This window comes from Trachypithecus francoisi, unplaced genomic scaffold (assembly GCF_009764315.1).
Source record: "Trachypithecus francoisi isolate TF-2019V2 unplaced genomic scaffold, Tfra_2.0 Lachesis_group15, whole genome shotgun sequence".
Taxonomy (NCBI): Eukaryota; Metazoa; Chordata; class Mammalia; order Primates; family Cercopithecidae; genus Trachypithecus; species Trachypithecus francoisi.
In genome coordinates, this window is record NW_022681460.1 from 8,516,709 (window position 1) to 8,531,639 (window position 14,931).

Below are 14,931 nucleotides of genomic sequence, written 5' to 3' on the forward strand. Positions count from 1 at the left end.
ACATCGCATAAGTAACTGCTATTATGTTGAGGTGAGACAGAAGTTACAATCTCCAAACGTTTGTTGGAATTGGGAGAGAAATGCAGGGTAAGCTAGTACCACACCAGAGCCACTAGTCCATTGAACATCAAACCCAAGGAAAGAAAAAAAAAATGGCTGCTGTGTTGTGTGTAATCCCGATCCAGATTCCCTGGAATGGCCTAGGAATGAGTCAGAGATCAGGGAGGGCTGCCTCGTCTGGCCAGCAGGGTCCTCCTGCTCACCCTCAGGGAGCCTGTGCAGTATGCAGTAATTGCATCTTCAACAACTGTCCCTTAGTTCTAGAACATTTGGAGTCAGGGACCCTTCATGAATGCTAACAGCAGGATAATTATGCACACGTAAAGAAATATCAACAAACATAGTGGAAGCATTTGCTCTAAAAAATTCCCCAGTAACAGATTATCTAGGGGACAACGCCTAAGGTCAAAGCTGTCTCCAAGATAATAAAGATAATAAAGGAAAATCCTTGTTTTGCAGTCTGAAAGATAATATAGAAATCAGTCTTTGAAGTGCCTATAGGCACTGCTAAGTTAAAGAATGAAAAAAATTGGCCAGGGATTACGGTGGCTCACACCTGTAGTCCCAGCACTTTGAGAGGCCAAGGCAGGTGGATCACCTGAGAACGGGAGTTCAAGACCATCCTGGCCAACATGGCAAAACCCCATCTCTACTACAAATACAAAAATTAGCCTGGCGTGGTAGCGTATGCCTGTAATCCCAGCTACTTGGGAGGCTGAGGCAGGAGAATTGCTTGAACCCAGGGGGCGGAGGTTGCAGTGAGCCAAGGTCACGCCTCTGCACTCCAGCTTGGGCGACAGAATGAGACTCCATCTCAAAATAAATCAGTAAATAAAAATTAATAAGTAACTGGGGAAACATCAGGCATAGCTGGATCCAGGGTACAAATGATCTCTGTCTTGGAGACTGTCTCTCTCTCATCACTTTTTCCTTCTGAGCAGCGGCTTGGTTCTCAGACAGGTATCTCATTGTGGTCACATGTATGAGGCTGTTTTATTCTGACTGATGAGGCCAGAGCTGCCTGCTCGCCCCTGGGCTAGGGAGGGGAAAAGGAGGTGTAGCCATCTGAGCTTGTTGGAGCAAGTACCTTGAGCTAGGAAAGAGAATATTAGTTGACTGCAAACTTTTTATTTTATGTTTCAGGAATCACTTTTTTTTTTTTTTTTTTTTTTTTTTTTGAGACGGAGTCTCGCTCTGTCGCCGGGCTGGAGTGCAGTGGCCGGATCTCAGCTCACTGCAAGCTCCGCCTCCCGGGTTTACGCCGTTCTCCTGCCTCAGCCTCCCGAGTAGCTGGGACTACAGGCGCCCGCCACCTCGCCCGGCTAGTTTTTGTATTTTTTTTTTAGTAGAGACGGGGTTTCACCGTGTTAGCCAGGATGGTCTCGATCTCCTGACCTCGTGATCCGCCCGCCTCGGCCTCCCAAAGTGCTGGGATTACAGGCTTGAGCCACCGCGCCCAGCCAGGAATCACTTTTAACATCTTCTTTAACAATCTCCCTTTTGCTCTTAAAGTTATAAACATCACATTATGGCTGAGTGGCATTGCACCGGGAATAAACTTCAAGGCACATTGAAGAACTTACAGTCAGGCAGAAAAGGGCAGGATGTGGGTTGTTATATTAGTCAGCTTTTGTTTTAAGTTAGACTCCTTGAAAACATGTACCATAAACTGACAGGCTTCTTCCCAGCAAAGTTTTGACATGGTTTTGCTTTGTGTGGGAGTATATTGATTTTCTTTCCCCTGATAAACTTTGCACATCATCTAGAGGCTTTATTAACATCTTGAGAGAAAGCAAACTTGTAATTGAACATGATGATAGACTCATTAACTTGTTAGGTCTGATTTGTTTGACTAGGTGTAACTTAATTGTAAAACTGGCATTGTTAATTTAACAAAGTGTGCATTTATTATACAGTCCTACAACTTGCATAGTTATTTTGTATCAGAACTGATCAAATGAGTTACTGGGTTTATGTAATACCCAGTAAGTCGAACACCTCAGTATGAAGGCTAAGACACAATAAAGAAGTCACAAGCTAAACAGGCTTTGGCATGGCTATTTTAAGACTTTATTTATGTACTAGGTAGAGAGTGTTGTGGTTATGCTGTATCTGGCATTTTTTGGTTTGTTTTTGCGGAGTTTCTGTTTGTTTTCAAAGACAGGGTCTTGCTATGTTGCCCATGCTGGTCTCAAATTCCTGGGCTCAAGAGATCCTCCTGCCTCAGCCTCCCAAAAAGCTGGGACTATGGATGTGTTCCACCCTACCCAACTGGCATGTTTTAACTTAGAGAAAATTGAAACTTTATTAGCAAGATTAACAATGAAACCTCTGCATGGATAGGAAGACTTAAAACGAATAGTTGTGTCTTAGAAAAGACTCTATCTCACTAACGAGGAACTATTCTAGCCTGGATAGTTTCTGAGAAGAGAGTAACTGGGGAATATCTGTTGCTGTTAGCTACAAACAGGATTTTAGGTTTGTGAGAGGCATTTAGATTGATTTGAAATGACAGGCTGTCTGTCTTAACTTGGTAACTGTGAGAACCTTTCTGATATAGATGTAAGATGCTTATTACGAGTTCATCTCATAAGCAGTAACTACCGCCCTGTATCCTGTTAATATCATTGGAAAATTTGGATGGATAGTCTTTTGACGGGTATAGTTGAGTTTAATCTCAATACACAATGTGTATTTGTGTGAGTATTTCTGTATCTTCAATACATATTTCACAGCAATATCTGAATGTATGTTTTTGTTTTTGTGGAGGCTGATTAGAATGTGTCACCACTAACAAAGGGTGACACTTGGAAAATTTTGATCCCATGCAGGGTCCGTCTCGTGGCAGTGCAGCAGTCATCTGCTGGTGGCTTTCAGACCCATGTCACCTTTTCCTCTCTCTGCCCTGTAAGTTGGGGCTGACTGTTTCTGGTGATGGGAGGGCCAAGAGAAGGCAGAAGCCGGGGGCGTTTCTTCCTGTCTCTCCAGGGGACGTCTCTGGCAGTGGCTTCATCCCATTCATTGTCACACTCCCAACCAGACAGCCCAGCTGCAGAGCTGTGGTGACTCCAACAGCTTATCCCATTGTCCCCAGTCCCCACCCCCAGATGGCAGCTGTGCAATAATGACACTAATCTCAAGTGGCTTCCTTTCCCTGTTTAGTTCTTCTGTGTTTCCGCGCCTCTATAACTAAGCTCATTCAATTCCGTCAGTTGAACTGCCTGGTGTGGGCCCTGTTTCCCTAACTATACCCAGAGCCGTGCAAATAGCTATGCAGTTACGTGTCAAGTACAAACCCTATACCCATTGCAACCTTGTTAGTGAAAAGTGCGTGTCCCCGTTACTTTATCAAGAGAAGGATAGTTTTTTTTTTTTTCTTTTTGGTAATATTAACTAAGAAGGATTTGGAGACTAGAATGGAATTTAACTCTTTGTGAAGATAGATGCAATATTTCGTGTGGAAAACATAATTGTTCAACAATATCTATAAACATAAAATTTAGGATGTTCAATAAAAGCTATCAGAAGGATCATGGGTAAATAAGTCAGGTCTTACTGCTAGTAATTTGTTCAGATTTGACCGTATTATGACTGTGATAAGCAGGGCTTTCGAGCCAGTTGTCATCTATTTTTACAGTAATTTGAAATCTATCAAATTGTATTTGGGGTTGACTAGCTTCTGATCTTGAACATGTTTATACAGTTGGATTCTTGGTGTTAATCTAATTTTCAGATTCTGCTGGGTTATTTATTCCATTCTTGTTGCTCTAGTTTTCCTCTTTGTGAGGGGCACTGCTTATGAGTCATGGGTGAAGGGACACACTCGAGTGAGCAGGAGTGGCTTCCAGGAGTGCTGCAGTCCAGTTGACATCTTCATACTCTTCTCCCCGGGTCCCCCTTTGATTTGTATTGGTCTGGTGTGATTTGGAGGGTCAGGCCTCAACAACAGGGAGGAGAGGGCAACTGAGTTATGATGAAAGAGAAGAATGGAAGGAAAGGATCACAGCTTTGTCCAGAGAAATGGTAAAAGTGTGAGTAGCCTTTCTAAGAACTTGAGGAATACAACTTTGTTGGGTTTTCCATTTAATACTAATAAAGTAGAAAACAGGCCGGGCGCGATGTCTCTTGCCAGTATTCCTAGCACTTTGAAAGGTTGAGGTGCGTGGATCACTTGAGGTCAGGAATTTGAGACCAGCCTGGCCAACATGGTAAAACCCCATCTCTACTAAAAATACAAAAAAATAGCCAGGCGTAGTGGCACACACCTATGATCCCAGCTGTTCAGGAGGCTGAGACATGAGATTTGCTTGAACCTGGGGGGCGTAGGTTGCAGTAAGCCAAGATCACGCCACTGCATTCCAGCCTGGGTTACAGGGCGAGACCGTGTCTCAAAAAAATAAATAAAGATGAAAACGTTTATGGCATTTTGCAGTGTCACAATATAAAGCCAAGCACATTTTCTAAGGCCTTATTTTTTTTCAAGTATCAAAAGAAATCATTTAGGCTATCATCTGAAAATAAAACAAAACTGGCCAATTGCTGTTATAGATTTTAGCTCCCTAGATGATTAAGGTTTCCCAGAAGTGACTATTCATATACAAATGAAATGAGTAAGACCCTGGGAATTGCAGCTCCTGGTGAGGTGGGGGAATCTTTTTGTCGCTGATTTATCTGTGAACTAGCATTAGGAAGAGGTGGGGTGGGCCGCTCTGAGACTCAGTTTACCCACAGTAAAGGATTCTGTTCCAGCCAGACTTCCTGATGAAGAGGACACTCCCCGGCTGCTCCCCTAGAGGACTCTGCCTCCCTAATGACCGAGAAGCAACTTCTGTGGCCAACCCCTGCACACACTAGAACTCCAACAATGCCACCTTGAGCGGCCTTGCCTCAGGCATAACCACTGTCGCTCAGCACTGCTGGAGACGTTTCTTGGGCCACTTGGCTTGGGCCCTGCCATGCCCCAGTGACCTCACAGTGGTGCAGCGGTGCCAGCCTTCTGACCGCTGGCAGACTCTTGGACTCCAGCTAGAAAGCTTTCCTGTCTTTGACTTTTTAAATGTTTTAAACTGAGTAATCAAGAGAAACAAAACAGAATTCAGAGACAGTTAATCCCAAAGAATCCTGCCGCTGTCTGTGAGATGACACCCGTGTGTGAGCAAAGCTGTCCCAGACACCCAAGGTGAAATTTTCGAAAAAGGCCCTTCTACCTTCTGTTGTGTGTTCCTTTATTGTTTGCTGGTTTTGAAAAAAGATTGGAAATGACAGAAAAGACTTCAACAATCCAGCCCATTGATTGTATAGGAGCAGAAATGACCAGATCGGCCAGGCACGGTGGCTCACACCTGTAATCCCAGCACTTTGGGAGGCCGAGGCGGGTGGATCACCTGAGGTCTGGAGTTCAAGACCAGCTGACTAACATGGTGAAACCCCATCTCTACTAAAAATACAAAAAAATAGCCAGGCGTAGTGGCACACACCTATGATCCCAGCTGTTCAGGAGGCTGAGACATGAGATTTGCTTGAACCTGGGGGGCGTAGGTTGCAGTAAGCCAAGATCACGCCACTGCATTCCAGCCTGGGTTACAGGGCGAGACCGTGTCTCAAGAAAATAAATAAAGATGAAAACGTTTATGGCATTTTGCAGTGTCACAATATAAAGCCAAGCACATTTTCTAAGGCCTTATTTTTTTTCAAGTATCAAAAGAAATCATTTAGGCTATCATCTGAAAATAAAACAAAACTGGCCAATTGCTGTTATAGATTTTAGCTCCCTAGCTGATTAAGGTTTCCCAGAAGTGACTATTCATATACAAATGAAATGAGTAAGACCCTGGGAATTGCAGCTCCTGGTGAGGTGGAGGAATCTTTTTGTCGCTGATTTATCTGTGAACTAGCATTAGGAAGAGGTGGGGTGGGCCGCTCTGAGACTCAGTTTACCCACAGTAAAGGATTCTGTTCCAGCCAGACTTCCTGATGAAGAGGACACTCCCCGGCTGCTCCCCCAGAGGACTCTGCCTCCCTAATGACCGAGAAGCAACTTCTGTGGCCAACCCCTGCACACACTAGAACTCCAACAATGCCACCTTGAGCGGCCTTGCCTCAGGCATAACCACTGTCGCTCAGCACTGCTGGAGACGTTTCTTGGGCCACTTGGCTTGGGCCCTGCCATGCCCCAGTGACCTCACAGTGGTGCAGCGGTGCCAGCCTTCTGACCGCTGGCAGACTCTTGGACTCCAGCTAGAAAGCTTTCCTGTCTTTGACTTTTTAAATTTTTTAAACTGAGTAATCAAGAGAAACAAAACAGAATTCAGAGACAGTTAATCCCAAAGAATCCTGCCGCTGTCTGTGAGATGACACCCGTGTGTGAGCAAAGCTGTCCCAGACACCCAAGGTGAAATTTTCGAAAAAGGCCCTTCTACCTTCTGTTGTGTGTTCCTTTATTGTTTGCTGGTTTTGAAAAAAGATTGGAAATGACAGAAAAGACTTCAACAATCCAGCCCATTGATTGTATAGGAGCAGAAATGACCAGATCGGCCAGGCACGGTGGCTCACACCTGTAATCCCAGCACTTTGGGAGGCCGAGGCGGGTGGATCACCTGAGGTCTGGAGTTCAAGACCAGCTGACTAACATGGTGAAACCCCATCTCTACTAAAAATACAAAAAATTAGTTGGGCATGGTGGCACATGCCTATAATCCCAGCTAGTCAGGAGGCTGAGGCAGGAGAATCAGTTGAACCCAGGAGTCGGAGGCTGCAGTGAGCCAAGATCGCACCATTGCACTCCAGCTTGGCAAAGCTCCATCTAAAAAAAAAAAAAAAAAAAAAACCCCAAAAAAAAGCACCCTGCTAATTAGCCTGTAAGAAAAGGTGTTATAGAATTCTCCATGAGCCTCTGATGTGTCTGCTCATCTCTGAGAGAGGCACTACCTTGTTCTGACTGACCTTTTCAAGGAAGTTTTAGAGCAAATGACCTTGAAAGTAGAGAAGATAATGTTTCTCTCCAGATCAAAAGGCAAATATGCTTATTGTGCAGTATAATAAAGACAATGTCTCCCTTCAGGATGAAAGGATGGCTTGCTTAGAACTACTTATAGAAGATTTGAGTTTCCTAAGCTCAGGGTCTTCAGCTGCGATGCAAAACCCCTGTACCTGTAGAATCCGACTTAGCCCATCTGCTTCAACCCTGAGAGAGACATGTGGAGGGGAACTGGTATAATATGGTGCTCATGCTTCTTTCTCCCTGTGCTCTGAGTTCTGCAGTCCTTTGTCTCTGATCCAGGAGTCTCTTGCCTTCTGTCAGCTTTTATGATACTGTGGCAAACTAATTTGTTACTTGCAAGATTTTACTTGCTTGCTGGGTAGAATCTCACATTCTTCACAGTTCTTGCCAGTTATTCTAGTACTACACAAAAACATTCTTTCATAAAAATTGTGGGAGAAAGCACTGAAATTTACTGATGAGGCATACATATTTAATATAGGGTTGGCAATGTGTATTTTAGTTTTATCACACTGTATGAATTACTAGAATATTTCAACTATCCGTAACTTCTTATACCATTATCTGTAAACACCTACTCCCCAATAAAAAGACTTTTATCTGGCTGAATTTTATCTGGTGTTAGAACAATTTGTGATTTGTTAGCTGAATGTCTACTGCAGCTTTCTGAAGGTAAGAAAAAACATAAATGCTTTATATCTATTTATCTGTATATGAAACACTTTCTCAAAAGTCCTGCCAACTCAGCTATTTTGGAGGAATTACTTTATGTTTTGAATGAGGATTTCTTTCATGTCTGCAAAAAACAGTCGTAGCTAGCTCAGTGTATTTCATAAGGGTCAGTCATGTCCTTCAGACTTTTCGTTTTGGTGTTCAGACATTGTTTTAAATCTCTTTCTCAATACCCTTGAGCTGGCCATTGAAGGATTTGTCGCATTTCAAAAGATTGAGTAAAAATAATGGGATGCTATGTTCAGGAAAACAGAACATAACCAAACAAAAAAATCAGCCAGCATGATTTCCATGCTGCTGTGGGGAAGGTCCTGGACTCATGGGCAGGACTCCACAGGCATGCCTGAGCCTGGATCCGTCACGCACATTGGACATCCCGTCCACTCCAGCAAGACTCCACACACACGCCTCCATGGGCTGAGGACTGTAAGTGTGAGGGCCAGTTGATATTCCACTGCCCCAGATAGTTAACTAAGTTATACCACCTGGGATTGGTGAGCCTTGTAGTGAAAAACAGCCTGGGTTCCAAATCCCTGACTTTGGGATACTTCTCTTTAAAATGGCACACTCAGCCGGGCGCAGTGGCCCACACCTGTAACCCCAGCACTTTGGGAAGCCAAGGCAGGTGGATCACTTGAGCTCAGGAGTTCGAGACCAGTCTGGCCAACATGGTGAAACCCCGTCTCTGCAAAAATGCAATAATTAGCCTGGCATGATGACAGGTGTCTGTAATCACAGCTACTTGGGAAGCCAAGGAGGGAGAATCACTTGAACCTGGGAGGCGGAGGTTACAATGAGCCAAGATTGCGCTAATGCATTCCAGCCTAGGCAATAGAGTGAGACTCTGTCTCAAAAAAAAATAAAATGGCACACTCCAGATTTTTGAGAGTCACATATTTTACGTAAGGTGTAGCATTATTTTCAGACATGGTAAGCGACCTGCTGCAGCATCGGTCTCACGAGAGAGTAACTAGAGTTTACTCACTTTGCCTCTGACGTTGGTGGAGCTCAAGGTTTCTCACGGTGTGGTCCCCTGAGCGGCAGGAACAACATCACCTGGCAAGTTGTTAGAAATGCGAATCTTGATGCCATCCCAGAATTTACAAAATCCAAGGGTGGGTTCAGCGATCTCTGGTTTAACAAACCCGTGCCCTCTCCCACCCAAGTAATTCTGATGCACACAACAGCTTCAGACCAAGGGGTGTTGCTCAGGGTGTCACATGTCAAAGGAGAATGAGGTTAGTAAATTATAAATAGGAAAAGAAGAAAATAAATGTTGCTGTCAAACATATAAGGGGATAATATATAGCATTCATTAAATAAATGATAAATAGCAATGATTAAATAGCATTGATTAATCTATTGTTTTTCATTTAAGAAGTATATGTCAGGCCAGGCATAGTGGCTCACACCTATAATCCCAGCACTTTGGGAGGCCAAGGCGGGTGGATCACAAGGTCAGGAGATGGAGACCATCCTGGCTAACAGGGTGAAACCCTGTCTCTACTAATACAAAAAAATTAGCCGGGCGTGGTGGCGGGCACCTGTAGTCCCAGCTACTTGGGAGTCTGACGCAGGAGAATGGCATGAACCCGGGAGGCAGAGTTTGCTGTGAGCCGAGATCGCGCCACTGCACTCGAGCCTGGGCGCCAGAGACTGTATCTCAAAAAAAAAAAAAAAGAATACAAATATAAATAAAGCATTCTACAAATGTCTCATCGTGGACAACTGTGGCCTACAGGGAAAAATCCAACTTGCCACATATTTTGTATAAAAGGTTTTATTAGGACACAACCACACCCATTCACTTGCATACTGCTTATGGCTATTTTTAGCTACAAGGCCAAGCTGAGAAGTGTGACAAAGGCCATATAACCCACAAAACCAAAAGCACTTAATATTTAATATCTGGCACTTTACATCAAAGTTTGCCAATACCAGGTCAAGGGTTTTAAGGGAAAACCCTTTCCACATTTCAGGTAGTTAAACACTAGTGGAGTTAGGAGTAAGTGTGGTATGCAGGGGTTAGTCTGTCATCCAGTAATATATATGTATTATTTTTTCAGTAGCAGAAAATTTAGCTTCACAGACGTTAGTATCATGGAAGGCATACAGACTGTGGGACAAGAAGCAGAGCAATTGCTGGCTTGGTGTATGAGTGAACAGAAGGAGAGTGAGAACAAATATAGAAGTTAGAAAAGGAACAAGTGACAAAAAAATGCGGTTGAGAAGGGAGAATATTATCAATCAAAAGAACGTGACCTATGTGAAAAGCTAAAATGAGGGAGTATGTGGCAGGACCTGGCTGGGGAAAGGAACTAAGAAGCAGCAAGATACGGGATTGGAACATTCCAGTTGCCTGGCACAGAGGGTGGGCGGCAGAGTCTTTGCGGGAATGCTGAAGTGTTGATGCCAGGCAGAAAAGGGGCAGATTCCAGATGAAGCTGGGAGAGCCATGCTCTGCTGCACTCTTGGCTGGAATATAGTAGGCTGATCTCATCTCACTGAAACCTCAAGTGATTCTCCTGCCTCAGCCGGGCTCCAGCGGTTTTCCTGCCTCAGCCTCCCGAGTAGCTAGGATTACAGTCATGTGCCGCCACACCCGGCTAATGTTTGTATTTTTAGTAGAGATGGGGTTTCGCCATGTTGGCCAGGCTGGTCTCGAACTCCTGACCTCATGATCCGCCCGCCTCAGCCTCTCAAAGTGCTGGGATTACAGGCGTGAGCCAACGCACCCAGCCTCTGCTGCACTTCTGTGTCTACCAGGAGTTCATGTGTACATATGTGGCTATTTACAGTAGGGCTCTCTCAATTCCTGACTCTGCTAAATGACTAACCATGTAGTGATACTGGAGAAAAAGCACTGGATTTCCCTGTGGAGAGCTTGAGTTACTTCTTGGCTTCACCTCTTAACTGTTTGACCGCGGGCACCTCATTTCATGGCTTCGCTCTCCCTTTCCTCATTAGTGAGAGGCTTCCTCCCACCCCCACGTCGTGTGATTCTTCTAGACTCACTTATTATCACTGAAGGGCATGGCTAAACGAAGGCCACAGCGTATTTCTCCAGCTCCCTCGCTTAAAGATCAAAAGCATAGCAGAGACTCAGGGCCATTCTAAAAGGGAAACGTTGACCACTTTGGCACAAGGTCATCCTTTCCTGGGAAAGGTTTGCTGCTGATTTATTTCCATCTCCTACCTCATAACAGATGTCTTCTCTTGCCCAAAGAGATTGTTTACTGTCAAAATGTTTAGAGGAAAAATGAGCAGCTGGGATTCATGTGTGTGATTATATTTAACTTTCTTTCAGGAATTTTTCTTTAAATGTGGAGCACACCCCACCTCTGACAAGGAAACATCAGTAGCTTTGCACCTGATCGCAACAAATAGTCGGAACATCACTTGCATTACGTGTACCGACGTCAGGTAAGGATCTAAAAATTGTGTCACTCCCACCACAGATGCCAGGTAAGGATCTAAAAAATAGTGTCACTCCCCGCTCCTTCCTTTCCCAATACTGTTCTGCCACACAAGCCTTCCTCAGTGAACTCTCTTCCCTGGGGAGTATCTGCTTTATTTTGATGCTTCTGTCCAATTTGGGTATGTTTAATGTGATGAAACTATTTAAAATGCCAGTGACTTAGTTTAAGTAGGTAAATAGGGTCCTAAGATGGGAGATGGCATACCTAAAATAGTGTATATAATCTTAGTTGATATTAAAATATAAGCTCACATATTTGAGTGTAAAATGTAAACTCATCCATTAAGTTCAAAAACAAAATGAAAATATGGTGCTAACATTAGGAATGTTAACATTAGGCATGTGCCACCATGCCCAGCTAATTTTAGTAGAGACAAGGTTTCCCCATGTTGGCCAGGCTGGTCTCGAACTCCTGACCTCAGGTGATCTGCCCACCTCAGCCTGCCAAAGTGCTGGGATTGCAGGCGTGAGCCACTGCGCCCGGCCAGGAATGGAAAAACAATTTATGAACACCATAACATATAGCCCATACATTTTATTTTTAAAATGTCTTTTCCATACATTTCAGTTCTCCATATTTGCCTATATTTATGCTGAGGCTTCGCACACATTCATACACTCAAAATGAAAGCATGTAGCTAGTTTGGGACCTTGTTATTTCTAATCCCAGTGATCACAAGAAAAGCAAGCAAATGTAGAGATGGCCCTGTTAGTAAAAAAGGGAAAATGACTCAATGTGAATTGCGATGTAGGAGCCAAGGACAAAGTGGAAGAAACTGAGTCTGTTTGCTCTGCGGAGTAGGCAGTTCAGAGTAGAATTCCTTACTCTACACTTTTTGAATGGACAGAGAAAACAAATTAGCTTCATTACATGTTCGTTGAGGTTGACTAAGAAACTCAAATTGCAATAGTGAGAACTTAGCCCTAATATCAGGATGAACTTTTTTTTTTTTTTTGAGAAGGAGTTTCCCTATTGTTGCCCAAACTGGAGTGCAATGGTGTGCTCTTGGCTCACTACAACCTCCACCTCCCGGGTTCAAGCGATTCTCCTGTCTCAGCCTCCTGAGTAACTGGGATTACCGGCATGCACCACCACGCCAGGCTCATTTTGTATTTTTAGTAGAGACAGGGTTTCTCCATGTTGGTCAGGCTGATCTCAAACTCCTGACCTCAAGTGATCTGACCGCCTCAGCCCCGCCAAGTGCTGGGATTATAGGCGTGAGCGGCTGCACCCGGCCCAGGAAGAACTTTTTAATGAAATGCCAAAATGAATTAATGAATAAAGTCAAAAGAATCTATTGTTTCAGACTTTTAAGCAAAAATAGTCTTATAACCTAATCATTTTAAGTGTTGTCTTTCTTTGGCTTTTGGAACTGTGTTAGATGGTCTTTTAAAGTTGCTTTAAACTCTGTGATTTCATGATAAGCAAATATTCACATTCCTATCAGGCTATTTCTATACTCTAATAAATTAAAATTAAAATGTTGATTAATAGAAGCCCAGAAACCTTAACAACATCTGTTGAACAAACCTGTTTCCAAGAAGGAATAAAAATGAGACATGATTTTCTCTTCGCTGCGTGTTTAGTCACTGCTGTGGCAGGAAGCACCACAATATTGCCTTTAAAATGCAGCGCTTCAGCCCCTCTTGGCAAGGTGAATGATTGCGTATGGCTAACGCTTTCAACATGCAAGAACAGCTAAGATGGGGATTCTGGTGTTTCAGGAAAGGAATTGGAAAGTGCTAAAAGTGAGGGCTTGACTGCTCTGATAGCAGTAGGTAATTAAAGTCACTTTTCAGTTTTTCAAAGGAAAAATTCAAAATACTCTTCTGTAAGTCAGAAAGCAGCTCATCAGCCAGTGTTTTAAACTTTCCATTATGGTTGGTAAAGATGACATTAAAATATGTGGTGATGATGGTATTATCTTACTAAGAGCGTTGTCCTTCCCGTTTCCTGCTGTTACGCTGTCACTTTCATATTAATAACTGGCAACATCTTTCAAAGACAAGAGCCACCTCCCAGATACACAGGATGATAATGGCTGGAAAAATAATATTGTCACATTAATTTTTTTCATAGGATTACTTTTGGGAGAATTCATACATAGAAGCGTATGCGTGAATATATACGCTTATATGTATTCATGTATATACATATATACACATATATATATATACATAAGATACATATATCCAGATGCATCTTAAGGATGTGTGTATAAACCAACCACTTGATTGAATAAGGACCCTTCTCGTGTAAGGCAGCCGAGTGCCCCATATGTAGGAAAGAGAGACGAACTCTTTCTTCTGACTTCTAGGGCTCCATGTGTGAGGACATTATGAGCACCTGCACAGGCACTCCATGCAGTTTGGTGACCATTGCAGGGTTTTTCCTGATAATGCTTTCTTTTTACATTTAGAAGTCATTCACAATAAACTATAAAAAATGTTATAAGTAACCGGGTACAGTGGCTCATGCCTGTAATCCCCGCACTTTGTAAGGCCGAGGCGGGAGGTCAGAAGTTTGAGACCAGCCTGGCCAACATGGTGAAACCTCGTCTCTATTAAAAATACAGAAATTAGCCAGGCGTAGCGATGCATGCCTGTAGTCCCAGCTACTCGGAAGGCTGAGGCAAGAGAATCGCTTGAATACGGGAGGTGGAGGTTGCAGTGAGCCAAGATTGCGCCACTGCACTCAAGCCTGGGTGACAACAGCAAAACTCGTCTCAAAAAAAAAAAAAAGTGTTAGAAGTTATTTTTACCCTAATGCTTCGTAAAATTTGTTTACTTTGTTCCTATCTCTTGATTATGCCTAAATATTTGCAGTGTGTGTGCTGTATAATTATATTGTATATAGTTTTGTATTGTACTTGTTCCATTTAGCATGACATTGAGATAAATTTTCTCTGTGCCCAGCACGTATGTGGTGGCTCATGCCTGTAATCCCAGCACTTTGGGAGGCCGGGTAGACAGATGCTTGAGCTCAGGAGTTCAAGACCAGCCTGGGCAACATGGCAAGACCCTGTCTCTACAAAAAATATAAAAATTAGCCACGTGTGATGGCATGTACCTGTAGGCCCAGCTACATGGGAGGCTGAGGCAGGAAAATGGCTTGAGCCTGGGAGGTCAAGGCTGCATTCAGCTGTTTGGGCCACTGCACTCCAGCCTAGGTGACAAAGTGAGACCCTGTCTCAAAAAAATAAAAAATGAAAATAATAATAAATTTTCTCTGCCATGAAAACAGTTTTGAAAAAATAGGTACCTAAAATTCTGTTATGTGGGAATATGCTGTTGTAGGACTTTGTCCTTAGTTCAGCTAAAAATGGGGTCCTTGTCACACAACCGTGAAAAATTAGGCCTGCAGACTCTTTGAAGGGTGAGAAAAATGGAATTTGTTGGGCAAAAAGGAAAAGAAAAAGGGTAGCAGGGACTCTCAGCAAAGCAAGAGGAATATAGATGAAAATCTATAAAGCAAGATGAATACAGATGAAAATAATAGATGAAAATCAGAGGATAGTATTAATTTATCTCTAAATATACTTTCTGTGTACTCCTTATCATACTGGGAAATAAAATATTAAGCCTCCACCTGACTGAACAGATTCCCTCCTGGTCAAGGGGACCGTGGAGACACCTTGGAAGCTGAGTTTCAGCCATGATG

The 14,931-nt window shown here is 43.3% G+C and overlaps 1 protein-coding gene across 2 annotated transcripts in view; it reads left to right on the forward strand.

Annotated features, from left to right (window-relative positions):
- Positions 1–14,931, forward strand: part of PRKN (parkin RBR E3 ubiquitin protein ligase) — a 1,404,897-nt gene that overhangs the window by 760,818 nt on the left and 629,148 nt on the right. For both annotated transcript variants that reach the window (XM_033234273.1, XM_033234272.1), the window contains exon 6: positions 11,100–11,215. In XM_033234273.1, the coding sequence (XP_033090164.1) occupies positions 11,100–11,215 (116 nt within the window). The remainder of the gene's footprint in view (positions 1–11,099; positions 11,216–14,931) is intronic.